The sequence below is a fragment of the Rhinoraja longicauda genome, chromosome 15 (assembly GCF_053455715.1).
Source record: "Rhinoraja longicauda isolate Sanriku21f chromosome 15, sRhiLon1.1, whole genome shotgun sequence".
NCBI classification, from domain to species: Eukaryota; Metazoa; Chordata; class Chondrichthyes; order Rajiformes; family Arhynchobatidae; genus Rhinoraja; species Rhinoraja longicauda.
Window position 1 is genome coordinate 36,509,698 of NC_135967.1, and position 14,821 is coordinate 36,524,518.

The 14,821-nt window shown below is 43.6% G+C and overlaps 1 protein-coding gene across 2 annotated transcripts in view; it reads right to left on the reverse strand.

The window, feature by feature from the left end:
• Positions 1-1,118: 1,118 nt before the first annotated feature.
• efnb1 (ephrin-B1) overlaps positions 1,119-14,821 on the reverse strand; it is a 194,872-nt gene continuing 181,169 nt past the window's right edge. Inside the window, exons 3-5 of one of the 2 annotated variants that reach the window (XM_078412493.1) lie at positions 12,068-12,160; positions 7,903-8,034; positions 1,119-3,639 (exon numbers count right to left, since the gene is read on the reverse strand). In XM_078412493.1, coding sequence (XP_078268619.1) covers positions 3,254-3,639; positions 7,903-8,034; positions 12,068-12,160 — 611 coding nt within the window. In that variant the 3' untranslated portion in view covers positions 1,119-3,253. The remainder of the gene's footprint in view (positions 3,640-7,902; positions 8,035-12,067; positions 12,161-14,821) is intronic. The other variant, XM_078412494.1, reaches the window with a different exon arrangement.

The window sequence follows — 14,821 nt, forward strand, 5'->3', positions numbered from 1 at the left end:
CAGCCTATTTTTAGACCAGGAAAAAAAAATGCATACCTTGCCACTGGAGAATGATTATTTGAGAGTTTTTTTTTGCCGAGCTGCTTTAACAAATGCGATAACTGAGCTAGTTACCTCTCTGGCAGTGGCTCCAGGTACCCTCACTGCCCCGAGCCAAATGTTAACTTATGCACATCCAATGTCGTCTCCATCTTGGAATGTAGGAGTTCTGTCCAAATCCTCCGGGAAGGGAAACAAAGAGGATATTTGGCCTCTGTTGCTGACCCAGCTACCTGCTAAATCTTTCCCTCGTCGTCTTTAATATCTTTCCGTTCTTGATAGCTTGATTAGATGTTCCAGCATTGCTATGCAGACAATATTGTTATTTATACTGTTGCTTCATTTATCCCATTCCCCCCCCACCCCCCCAAATTTTGTTCCGCTGCTTGAGAGTGTTTTTTTTTACTGCAAGTTACTAATCTTGATATATTGGATACTATCAAGACTCTCCAATAAATGACTGGAATTTTTTTTTGAAGTGTGCACCTAAGATTAGAAATAATATTGGAACTATGCAACAAGAAGGTAGACACAAGAAACTGCAGGTGCTGGTTTGTACCAAAGGTAGACGCAAAGTACTTGAGTAACTCAGCGGCCCAGGCAGCATCTCAGGTGGAAAAGGATGGGTGACATTTAGGATCAGGACCCTTCTTCAGACTGAACGTTGGGGGTGGGGGGAGGTGGAGGAGTAAGTGAAGAGTTGGGAAGCAAGAAAAGACCAGGACCACAAAGGGCCGCCACAAATAACCTCAGGGAGGGCAGTACCTGATAAGCCCACTGTTGGGAAGGTGTGATCTCAAGAGAGAAACAATGTGGAGAACTGTAAAACATCTAGGGTGGAGAGAGGGGGCAAGGGTGGAGAGGGGAGGGGAGGGGAGGGGAGGACAGTTCCCCACATTGTTTCCCTCTTGGAATCACACCTTCCTTAGGCAACAATGGGCTTACCAGGCACCGCCCTGCCTGAAGTCATTTGTAGTCGGCCCTGATTCGTCCTGGTCTTTTCTCGCCTCCAGCTCCTCACCCCTACTGCACCCCCCCCCCTCCCCCCCCCCCCCCCCCCTCTCCAGAGATGCCACCTGACCAATGCTGGGTACCTCCAGCACTTTGTGTTTATCCTAAGAACAAAGGGTTGCTTTCATTGCAGTCCCCTGTCACATGCTCAAAGCCTTCTCCTGATATGCTAGTCATTTGCTATTAACCAGTTATAATTTACCAGCCAGAAAAAAAATGGGGAGCAAGCGTTTGCAGAGATTTTCTTACCAGCTGGAAGACCAACATATCAATGTATTCACAATAAAAACCACTGGGTCCATCTTGGCTGATGTGACTGACGAGTTATGTGGCAATCAAACTAGAAGTTATTTTCAGTTGGTGAGCTGGGAAGAAGAGTACATGAGTGTGGATGGAGAGTAGAGATGATGTATGCTGGATGAAGCAATGCAATTTGGGAGAAACTCAGGGAGATGGCCACCAGTCATAGTACACCGAGACACACAAAGGTTGCAGCAGAGAAAGAGGTTTGTTGGACAAGCTAAAGTTTTATTTATTTTCGATATGACAGTAAACTCCCTCATTAAGTGGGGAAGTGGAAAGAAAAAGTAACCAGTTTTTGAGACGTGAAACAAAGTTGAACAATCTCCTCCCATCAAGTTGTTTCAGTGAAAGATCTGAGAGCTTTCAGCATTTTATTTGCTGTGGCCACAAGAAGCTAAAGAGCTGGCCAGGGTCACATACTCACCCACTGAGCTAGCTAAAACTCCAGGAGGAGATCCCATCTCGATTGAATCTTGGCTTACACCTGGGCATTCTATTCCACTAGCTTGAAGTCTCTCACATCATCTTGATGAAAATCCTCATACATCGTGAAAGGCTCTCTCTCTCAAAACCAGATGGCAAAGATCAGCTTCTGCTCCCTCGAGGCCCATGTAAACAGATTCACAATGGTAAACCCACTCCCAACTGGAGTGTCCGCTATCACTTATGGACCCTGCACCAATATAAATCATAATGGACCTGTAACTATACCTGCGAAGGGAAAAAGTGAACGGTTCCCTCCCTTAACATGGGCCTGCCATCCCTCTGCTTTGTACAATTTGAAACAGAAAGCAAAATTACAACTCGATTATTCCATGGACCAAAGGGCAGAGTCGGGGCTAGCTGGCCACCATCGACAAATACTGCGTTCCTGGAAGATGATCATTTCTTGCATACCTCTACCAGGCAAACCCAGGCCAACTGGGGCAAAGCCCAACAAGACAAGTACAAATTCTATGTTGGACATTAATTAGGCTAACCTTAAGACCAACTAGCAATCAATTATGCCCCAATTGCCAAAGTTCATCTGACATTTCTTTGCTAATCACTTATGCGTTTCTTGACAAAAAAAATTTTTTTTAAAAAGGAATTGGGGAAAGGCGAAAGCTGGATTTGTATATAACTAATAGATTGATAAGTATGTTTATAATTTACATAGATCACAATACATCAAAGACATGTCATTTAATCAAAAGTCGAGAAACAAGATGGAGCGGGGGGTGTAACTCAAATGGGCAGGCAAAGAAAAGATGAAATGTCCTTTTCCCCCAGCAACCCTACCCCCACCCACATCAAGAGTTTTTGCGTCGCAAGTCTCACGTCACCTGAGCAGTTGGAGTTCAAAAAAATATGTGAAGCAGCCCCGGGTCCCCTGTGCCACAGAGAACCAACTGCTTCATAATCCTCAGTTTGTTCGGAGGTGTTCTTGGTTTAGAATTTAAACCCAAGGCTTCTCCTCACAACTCGACACGTCGAGGCTTTCTGCATCTTCTTGCTTCTTTTCAAACCTTTGTCCCATTTTGGAAATAGAAGAGAGAAGAGGGAGAGTTGTGTGGCATGATCCTCCCTCGCTCAAGCCTTTAACATACTGCGTGAAAAACAAAGCAAAGAAGTTAAGATCCTGGCCTTGCAGGAACAGCCATTCTTCAGCCTCCTTTGGAATAAAGAAAAAGTCCTCTTCCATTTTTCTTTTTTTTTTTCTCTTTTTTTTCTCTTTTTTTTTTTAAAACACAAGTTTGCTGAACGTAATACTGAAACCTTCCTTGATGGCCACTGTCATAGTCTTATCTATACTCTCCCAAAGACATTTTGTATACGGGAAGTCAGTACGTTTCAGGAGAAGCTTTAGATATCATTAAGCAGGCCAGGCAACATTCCAAATCCTCCTGTGTCTTGGCTGTCAAACCTTATAGTAGATATTTGCAGGGCTCTGTGGAGGCATCTCTTGAACAATGTAGACTGGATGGCCATAGTCGCCACTAACTTTCTCATAGTGAGGACAGTAGTTATTGTCATTAGTCCTCAGCGGGATTATAATGTCACTGGGCTCTGAGCCGCTATTTCCACTACACTTTGGGCTGGCCAACGTGTTGAGAGAAAGGACAGCTGACCTCTGCTGGGAACTTTTCCTGTGCCGCTTTCTGAACTTTATTAACAGCACCACAAGGAAGATGATGATGAGGATGAAAATGATGCAGCCAGCCCCAATTGCAGCGAAGAGGGCCATTTTGGAGCCAAAGATTCCTTCGCTGTTGTTCAGCTTGTCTTTAATCTGACTGTCGGTGGCTGTGGAAAGAGAAAAGGAAGAAAGTGAGCTTTGGTGTTTTGATCAGAGTTTTAGATCAAGAGTTACTTTAGGCCAATACCCATACCATCACCAAGGCAAAGCAAAGGTTTGCTAAACTGCGCCTTCCGTTTGGATTTTTTTGGGGAGGAGATAATGGCCTAAAACTCAAGGATATGTGGTTGTTAAAACGCTGCTTGCCTCCAAATAATTTTGAAAAAGGTAGGTTCTATCCCAGTTGAAACAAGGAACTGCAGATGCTTGTTGATATACAAAAGTACACAAAGTTCTGGGATAACTCAGGAGGTCAGGTAGCATCTCTGGAAAACATGGAGAGGTGACTTTCTGAGTTGAAAGGAAGTGTCTTAACCCGAAATGTCGCCTCTCCATGTTCTCCAGAGAGGTTGCCTGACCCGCTGTGTTACCCCAGCACTTAGTGTCCTTTTAGATTCTATGCTTTTCTGATTTTGTTTCTGCCTGTTTCTTAAATTTCCTGCACAACTCAAGCTTCCCAGTGGCCACTGGTAGATGTGTACCCTGTGCCTGAGCAGTGAACGGCCACAACGATGCCTTTGTTCAGCCCACACGGAGATTGGAAGATACAATGTCTACAAATATGTGAATTGTGTGCCTGCGCTGTGGAAATAGTGGTATAGCTAACTTATGTGTAGGAAGGAACTGCAGATGCTGGTTTAAACTGAAGATAGACACAAAAAGCTGGAGTAACTCAACGGGACAGGCTGGAGTGAAGCTTCGGGTCGAGCCCCGTCTTCAGAGATGCTGCCTGTCCCGCTAGGTTACTCCAGCTTTTTGTGTCCAACTATGGCTATCTTCCACCAGGTTCCGAATGTGACCCAGATAGAAGGGAGTTGTGTGTGGTGGGTGTATGGTGCTCAGAAGTTATCATTTGTGAACAGCTAACCAGTGCGCACAATTCTAACTCACACCATCAGTATAGGAGGGAGTACGGTGAACATGTTGAGAATATGCCTTCAGGTTGTATCACTGTCACACGCAAACACAATACACACACAAAGCACAAATCATCTACAGCATAAATGACTGAGCCTTTGAATGCCTGGGTCTCTATCCCACATCTTTGGAGGGGCATTGATTCACAAGGCAGGAGTGATCAAATTCCGAAATGAGAGAGAAGGAGAGAGTAGATTAAAACAAAAAAAATCTAAACTATTCCCAGGTGAAGCTGCGGTAATTCTAAGTTTAACACAAGCATAAAATAGAAAGTGAGAGACAGAAAGAGAGCGAGACAGATGCCAGACAAATAACAGCACAAAGGGAATGCTGATGAAGCAGCTCTAAATTTTTAATTAATGTCCTTTGTTTCTGGAATTTTTCTCCTTTAGACCCTTTTATCAGCATCGGCTTGTTTAATGACAAGTGGGGGGGGGGGGGGGGGGGCTGTTGAATCAATACCTACAGCATAAGTTTGTTGAGGAAGCTTCCAATCTACTGCACTCCAAATCAGGTCCCAGGGGATCTAACTCCAGCCAAGATGAAAACCAGTCTAACCTAATCTATATGCAACACTATTATCTCACAATGCTAATCTCCTTCGCTTTGAATGCGAGCAAAATTGATCAATCCAGATTTCAATTCAGTCCAGCCACGTAAATGGTTCATTAAGAGATTTCCACATTAGTTTTGATACAGGGTCTATATTGAGCTGAGTAGTTTTCAGCCTGTGGGGTCGTTGGTGTTCTACAAATGATTTTGATGCTCAAGTGAAAAAAGAACGCCCAAAATACTTTGGTTTTAAATCGCAAATTACCCAGGATGCTAACTCCTAATTTCTGTTGAATAACTACGGATTAAAATGATGTGCAGGTGGTTGCCAGGTAGGTGGGAATGGGTCTCAGCTGTGAAAATGGCGCTCCGTGTTTGAAATGCCTGCTGCTGGCTCTCAGCGTCTTGCCTCAACCTGGATGATGGCCATGTGCATTTCATCAGCACAGCAGAATGCATAATTCAGAATCTCACCTTACTGAGGGAGCAGAGAGGCCGAGGGTGGTGGGGGAAGGGGGGGGGGGGGGGGGGGATAGGATCTTTAATTAACTCTGGGCAGAACTAGTTCTCCACTCCAGGTGTGTAAAACTGCCCGGACAAAATTCACACTAAAACAATTTGCAGAGAGAATCGGACAACCTTAACACCATTTGCCTAATTTTCAGCCTGGTGAAATAAGCGGAAGGAAAGTCGAGAAGCTTTTTGCAAGAAGGACTTTTTCCCCCAGTGAGAATTGGGTGACACAGTGGTAGAGTTGCTGCCTTACTGAGCCAGAGACCCGGGTTCGATCCTGACTACGGGTGTGGTCTGTGCGGAGTTTGTATGTTCTCCCTGTGACTGCATGGGTTTACTTCGGGTGCTCCAGTTTCCTCCCACCCTCCAAAGACGTACAGGTTTGAAGGCTAATTGGCCCCTGTAAATTTGTAAATTTGCCCTACTGTGTAAGGAGTGATCGATCGCTGGTTGGCGCGGACTTGGTGGGCCAAAGGGCCTGTTTCCACGCTGCATCTCTAAAGTCTAAAGAATCTTCCACCATTGTTTCCCTTCCATGCATCCTACCCGTTGGGAGGTGGCGAAAATATTAAAATTTACACCCCCAGATTACCGACTGGAACTTTTCTTCTGTTTCATCGCTTCGAAAGATCTTTCAGTGAATTCAGTATTTAGACTGAGCTTTTAAGTAATTTCCAAGCAATTGCCCCATGGGGGCCAAATGGCATGCTCCTATTTCTTGTGTGCCACTATTTCAACTTCTTTTTCTCTCTGCCAAACCACATTTGCACATCTTTCTAAGACCCTTCATATTGTTGCCGTACCAAAATGGCTGCCAGATTGCTTTGTCTAAGTGAAACCCCTTTATTTTGTCATTCCAGTCCAGGTGCCAGCTGGACCCTGGAGCAACACCTTTGTTTTCCAAATCAGGTTGAAGCTCTGTTAAAAATGTAAGTACATGATCTGATGACACCCTGCAGTGCTAAGGGAATAGGTCAGGTGCTGCGGTTTCCGTGAGATGCAAATTCAGGTGGACAGGACAGTTTCAAATGTTATTTTAAGTTGCCTACCAAATGCCTACCAAGTGTTCATCTCACTCGCTACTTGTGTGACTTCTGTACAACTTGGCTAATCGACAACAATAATAATGCACAAAAGTTACTTATTGGTTGCTACACCCTTTATTGTCAACAAGTCTAGGATATCCTCAGAAAATGAAAGATTTCACATTAAAGATTCTGCGCATAACCTCACTTAAAGAAGTCTGAAGAAGGGTCTCGACCCGAAACGTCACCCATTCCTTCTCTCCTGAGATGCTGCCTGACCTGCTGAGTTACTCCAGCATTTTGTGAATAAATACCTCACTTACTCCTTTCGCTTTTGGTAATGTCTGTGTGTGTGGTACCTGGCATTCTTAAACACATTGACTGCAGAAACTGTGTACACAGAAAACTAAAGTGTTGAGGAGAGAAACTCCATCGATTGCTTTGCAGGATATAGAATGAATTGTTTGACATAATTACCAACTTCATATCCAGGGGCACCGGCTCAGAACTGAGAAGAGGCAAGGAGAAACAGACTGTTTAGATTTAGCTGCCTCACGCAGGGCTTGATAATGGATGCAACAGACCAGTCAAGGAAGCAGCCTTCCTGTAGCCTGATGCTAGACTCCTCCTCTGCCCCTCAGGCATTCCCGGAGACAGTGATAGATTCAGCACTGATTCAAGCAATGTGGGAGGGGGAAGATCTAACAAAGGAGACTGATAGACCCACAATCCTCCAGGGGGAAAAAAAAGAACATAGAATGCCATTCCCTTTTTAGATCTTTCTTGGGGGTGGATTCTTAAAGGTGAAGGATGTTATTATCCTGGTGGGACTGCACTACAAGCATCCAGTTTCATATCTCATTGAAACTACTAAGATAACAGAGGGTTCTTCAGGAATAATTTTCTGAATTCACGCTAACTTCACCCATTGGAAGTGCACAGCTGAAAATTTGGTTGCGTGCACTGTTCATTTGTAGAACCGTTTAAGTTGATGGTTCAGAGCATCGTTTTAACAGAAGCATGAACTCAGAAAGTTATTCCATATATCCGATAGGTCTGGATTGGATATAAATGCAAAGTTCAGACGTCCAAGTTCAATCTATTTGCTATCACCCTTCACACCTCTGTGGCATTATCTGAAAATGTTTACCCTCAAGAAAGAGAATTATGAAAAGACATCCTAGCAGGCTGTCTCTTCCTCACCTGTGTTCCCAGATTTCTCTTCTGAAGATGAGTCTTTCCAAAGGGAGACAACGTTCTTCACTGTGTTGTCCTGGCCTTTACCTGGTGCTTTGGTAGGATCTTTCTCTTTCAGCGGTGGACTTGTGTTTGGATCTGGATGGAAGGGAGATGGAAGTTACTGACTTCACCGGCCGTTTGGGACTTCAGAGCAGAGTTGTTGTCGGTTAACATCAAGGTGTAAAAGGACTATGAGATTACCGCATGTGGCACCAGTGCCAAGCTTAAAGCAGTGGGCTTTTTATCCTGGAAATGCCACCAGAGAGCAAAAAAAGGTGGGAAATTGGGAAAGAAGGTCTCTCAAAGAGGCACTTGTGTGCCCATTGTTATTAATTAGTTAAAATTGGTCCAGTTTCATGCAGGAAAAGAAACAAGATTGTCGACAGGTAAATGGTGATGAAAGCATCCTATCCTTTCATTATGAAGATCCAGGTTTAGACACTAGTCCAGAGGGAAGGGATGTACTAGTACTTTATAAACTGCGTTATCTATGACAGGTAGCCAGATCAGAGCATTGCTATGAATGTCCCAGGAGTATTATTTAGTTGGAATCTAACCTCATGATCCCAGAACCATCCGTAACATTGGTATTCTCACCCTCTCGACCCACCTTCTACTGCAGGTAGATGGCTGAAATTACTGCTGAGAGACCTGAGCCCCATCAGTCATCATGTTGGTCAAAGCAGTGATTTTATCCACAAGAGCTGGGTGGGGATGTAGGAAATCACAGAGGTTTTCAGGTTCATGCCTGAAGTCAGCTGAAAATCTTCAGTGGCCAGAAGGACCATGATTGTCTCTTACGCCCAGTACATGACCAAAAAGAAATACGAACACTAAGATCACTGGGAACCACAAGGAAACTTGGTGACTGCAGTCCTAACCAACCGAAAATAAGAAAGTGTGGCCGTTAGACCAACGAATGGTAGTCTCAAGACCCTAGGAAGCATGTTTCGCTTGGTTTCGCTTAGAGATACAGCATGGGAAAAGGTGCTTCGGCACCAGGCCAGCGATCACCCCGTACACTAACACTATCCTGCACACACGCACTTGGAACAATTTGTAATTTTGCCAAAGCCAATTAACCAACAAACCTACACGTCTTTGGAGTGTGAGAGGAAAAGGGAGCATCCGGAAAAAAACTCACGCAGGTCACGGGGAGAACGTACAAACTCCGTAGTGTCAGTACCCGTAGTCAGGATCGAATCCCGGGTCTCTGGCGCTGTAAGGCAGCAACTCTACCGCTGTGCCGCCCATGTGCTCCTCACCAATAGAAATGAGGCACAAATTTCTTCAGTCAATTCATTAATGGCCCTCCCCCCCCCCCCCCCACCACTGGTGAATTCGCAGCACTCACCCCCAGTCACAGCCCCTTCAAGACTGAGAGTATACAGGCCAGTCCACATCCAGGCCACTGTCCCATCAATGGCAGATAACATTTAACACTAAATCTCACACATGAATGATTAGTTCCAAAAAAGCTCAATCACCTCAAGATGCCATTCACTAGCACTACCTCCCAATCCAAACTCGAGCAGTGACTGGACCTGTCGCATCTACACGTCTAAATACATACAACAACTCTTCAAAACTTATCCTCACAAGATTCAAGCAAGGGGTTAGATGAATCCTCGCCAGTCAAAAGGATGGGCTACATTTTAATATTATTATGACCACACTTATGAGGGTCAACGTCAGCCAATATAAAGCTATTTGCCTGATGCGCATCACTTTTATTCAGAATAATAGGCACCTTCTCTACCTTCATGGAATGGTGACTGCATTTTATATCACCTGCTGGAGCAACTTAAAAGTTGCAACATCTACCACTGAAAAGAATGGCGGCACCAATTTCTCGCAAATCATGCACCATTCTAATCTAGATGTACATAATTGAGGTGTTATGAGTCATGGCTCAAGTTTTCAATACTTTCCCGAGCAGGGTCATTTTGGGAACTAACAACACAAGAACGTCAGCTGCTTACATGGGTTAAACACCATCCTCTGAGTCGAACTAGGTTGAGCAACAAATTCAACCTTGCCAAAAATCCCAGAACAAATATTAAAAATCGCCACTGTTTGATTGGGAGCTGAGGCCAGTTTTGCGCTTGGTAGCAAAAATAAATAAACTAGTTGTACTGCTGCCTCACACCATCAAAGATCTGGGTTCAGTCCTGATTCTGGGTGCTGTCTGTGGGGAGCTTGCAGGTTCTCCGTCTGATCGAATTTTCCCCGAGTGCTCCACTTTCCTCCCATTTCTCAAAGGTATTTGGAATGTTAGACTGCATGGCCACTGTAAATTGTCCCCAGTATGGGGGTGAATGGTAGAATCTGGGAGGAGTTGTTAAGAGTGTGGAGAGAAATAAAAAAAATGAGATTAATGCAGAATTAGTGTGAACGGGTGTTTGATGATCAGTGTGGACTCGGTGAGCTGAAGGGTGTTTCCATGCTGCATCCCTTCATGACTTTATGATCATGAAGTTTTGAAAATACTAAAAAGAAACCTGGGAATTGCCAGAGTGAGGTTGGGTGAAATAAATCGGCTTGCTTCACAGTTAGGTTTCCTGGATCAGCCAATAGTGAGTGTAATAAAAGCACATTCTATAAGGGGATTACAACTGGAGCTGCACCTCTTTGTAACTATAATAGTTAAAAATAAAAAATTCTAAAAATATTAAACTTTCTGTTCTGTCATTGCTTATTGGAAGTTTATCACCATGCATTAATATGTATCCTCGTTTCTTGTCTTACATTCTTTGTCTTTGTTGATGTTGCAAGTGGAGCTGCTGAGGTGCAAGAAAATTTTTAGACTTGATCTGACAATAAAGTATTATTGTATCGTAGCGTAATAGTTATCAGCAATGATGAGCAGGATTGTCTGAATTTGTTTTCGAAATTCACCATATTTAAAGAACATTTTTATTGTGATTGTCATGTAAAAATAGTAACTAGGTTAATGAAAGGAGTGTTCCTACCCTTATAATTGGTAACCAAAATACCCGAGGAAAAGGCTGTACAGATTACTATTCTTGGGGCTGCACCCCATCATGAGTTAATGCATTCAGAAAAGTGAAGACAAAATGGCGTTAAAATATTCTCTCTCTCTCGCACACTCCACATGCTATCAACTCACTGAAGAGCCACTGAATATCATCAGTGTTTACTCTCACATCATCATGAAACTAATTTGCAATCCAGGCTCGTACACTCAAATCAAACAGTCATCTTTAGAGTAGTAACAATCCAGAAAGAGATTATAGTGGGTATCAAGCAAGCAAAGTAAAATCAGTGAGTTTAGATTTAGGTAAATTAATGGAGAAGCATTATAACGAAATTCAGAGGGCTACAGAGATATACATGGACAGGTAAATAGATGACCTCAATCATGGATAGGCATAAACATGAACAGAAAGAAACATGCATATATATATATGTAGGAAGGAACAGCAGATGCTGGTTTAAACCGAAGATAGACACAAAATGCTGGAGTAACTCAGTGGGACAGGATATCTCTATCTCTGGATAGAAGGAATGGGTGACTTCAGTCTGAAGGATCTCGACTCGAAACGGCACCCATTACTTCTATCCAGAGCTGCTGCCTGTCCCGCTGAGTTACTCCAGCATTTTGTGTCTATCTTCTGCATATATAAGTAGATGAGGCATTAAAACGTACATCTGTGGCAAAGATGTTGTAAAATGAACTTGGGCAAAGAATTAGTCAAGCAGTCAAGACAAACAAGGATAACCAGACATAGGCAGGCAAATACACACAAAAAATAGTTACATACATGTGCACATGCGCAATTAGACCATTATTAGACAAAACCTTTGATCATAAAGGCTTTGGTTCAGGTGAACAGTGAAACAGAATAGAAGCTAAATGTTTGTGGACTCTACCCTGAATGTGTTGCCGGAAGGACCCCAGGCATTCCTCTTTGTTCAATGCTCAAAACCAAGCTCATCAGTTAGTAGAAGCGTTCCTCACTTCACCAAAGGCAAAAGCAGTTTGGAGTTTGGTATTTCAGAACTATCAGCAGCCTTGGTGATAGTTTAATAGAAATTTGTGCAGCCCCGCCCGAGTTAAATAACACATGTTAGAGAAACACAGCTCGGGCACTGATTCAGTGTTTACCTTGTCCGACTTTCATAATTATTTTCATGGATCGAGTTTTGCACACTCCACCATTTCTGTTCTCCAAACCTTCATACGACCCATTTGACGTAGCTGGAATAAGGAATTTAAGATTATTATTCCATTCAGAGATTAGATGCACATTAAGACTGACATATCCAGGAACTAAAGGGCACAAAGTGCCAGAGTAACTCAGCAGGCCAGGCAGCGTCTCTGGAGAACATGGGGAGGTGATGTTTCAGGTCAAGACCCTTCTCCAGTCTGAAGAAGGGTCTCGACCCGAAACGTCACCTATCCATGTTCTCCAGAGATACTGCCTGGCCTGCTGAGTTACTCTGGCACTACGCGTCCTTTTGCATATTAAACAGCAACTACAGGTCCTTGTTTCTACATATCCGGGAGCTATACAGAGACGTGCAATTCCATTGCTCTTGGTCACATTTTGCATATTCAGTGTGAACTGCATGATAACAACCCGCTCCTTGCATCCCTGTCACTTTTTCACAAAAAAAGGTGAGTTAGCTGTTAAAATTGCAACATCTTAACTTGTTAAATGATATTAACACCTGTTGAAACTACTAAACCACTGCAGACCAAGTAGTATAATAAGATCTTTCAGATCTTGCGTATAACTATACTTTAATTCATAATTTATACGAGTGCCAGATTAAGGTATGGGAAAGCTCTAAAGGAAATATGCGCTGTTGACAGGTTAGTTTGAATTAATTGGTTGGTTTCAATTGCAGATGTTAGAAATATGAAAAATATCCAGAAGGGGAGGCAACATAGTCGGAGAAAAATAGTTCCATATTTTAGAGTGATGTTCTTCGTTCAGAAGCTGAACTATCAGGAGCAGTAGAGTTGCCTTACAGCCGCAGAGCCCACCTTACTGCACGTGCTGTCTGTACAAAATTTGTACGTTCTTCCTGTGAGTTTTCTCTGGGTACTCCGGTTTCCTCCCACACTCCAAAGGCGTAGAGGTTTGTAGGTTAATTGGCTTCTGTAAATTGTAAATTATCCCTACACGCTAGGGGCTATTTACCATTTTTACTGCAGCCAATTAACCTACAAACCTGTACGGCTTTGGAGTTGTAGAAGTCATGGCGAGCAACGAAGCCCAAAATAATATGGACGGAAATGTAGCTGATGGAAACAGCAAGAGTCACGAGTGAACATTGGTCCACACAGCAGCGAGTAAACAAGACTATACAAAAGGGTGCCGAAGAAATGATTCAAGAATGGTTTGAGGGACGAGAGGTCAGAGTTAAAGGGTTAGATTGATGGAGATTATGGGGAGAAGGCAGGAGAATGGAAGGGAGTTAGGAGGGAGAGATAGATCAGCCATGATTAAATGGTGGAGTAGACTTGATGGGCCGAATGGCCTAATTATGCTCCTATCACATGATCTTATGAGGTGTTCTCCTTGGAGCTAAGGTGGTTGCGAGGATATTTGGTAGAATGTTTTTTTAAAAGATTATCATGTGTTTAAATAGAGCACATTAGCAGGTAGCTTAAGGAACTGGGACACAGATTTAAAGTGAAGGGCAAATGATGCAGGGACATGTTTGTACAGTGAGCGCAACAATCTGGAAATTGGAGGGATGATGGAAACACTCAATCAGTGCTTCTATAGGGAATCGGATAGGCACGAGGCATGGTGATTTACAGGGCTACGGAGAAAGAGTGGTGGCGTGGGGCTAAATAAACAGGGAGCTAACATGGATTTAATGGGCAGAATGCTCTTCTATGCTGCAACAATTCCCTGATACAATGCACAACAATGTTAACAAGACTCGGAGTAGCTAACTGAGCAAGGTATCACCGTATATGGAAAAGGTGGGAAAGAGTGACATCTGGATAATTTCTCAAATAACCTTATTATCTGGAAAGAGAAACCTGTTAGTCGTTCACCGACTGCCAACGGTGCATTAGGCCTTGGGAGAAATTCTCCAAATTATTAAGACAAACATTCTTATGCACTAGCACGGGATAATAGTATTCTGCAGGAAATCCTAGCTAGAAATCAACTGCCCGAGGACTTATTACCTACATTTGTGGGCTTTATGGTAGCACAGTTCAAAAGCTAGTCATCAACCTCTGCTGACATATCAAATCTCAGCCATTCAGCAAAGGTTTACTGTGAATTACCAAATTGCACTGGGATCCGTGGTTTTGACAAGTCGGCCAGAGCTGGTACTATAAGCCCACGAGGTGTGTTGCAGATTTGAGATGCCTGACATGGAAACGTTCGGAGAAGTGTCAATATGTTCTGCAAGGAGCAGGCAGCTGAAATGTTTTGACTGCAGAGTACACAACGTACAACCTATTCCTGCAAAGTCACTCCTCAGGAAGGTTTAGTTTAATTTTGAGATGTAACACGGAAACAGGACCTTCAGCCCACCGAGTCCGCTCTGACCAGCAATCCCAGCGCAATTACAAGCACTCGGGACAATTTACAGTTATGCCAAGCCAATGAACCTACAAACCCGCACGTGTATCACGACAGTAACATTTGGTTAGTTTAGTTTAGCTTAGAGATACAGCGCGGAAACAGGCCCTATCGGCCCACCGGGTCCGCGCCGACCAGCGATCCCTGCACATTAGCACTATCCTATACCCACCAGGGACAATTTTTACATTTACCAAGCCAATTAACCTACAAACTTGTACGTCTTTGGAGTGTGGGAGGAGACCAGAGATCCCGGAGAAAACCCACGCAGGTCACAGGGAGAACGACAAAGTCCGTACAGACGG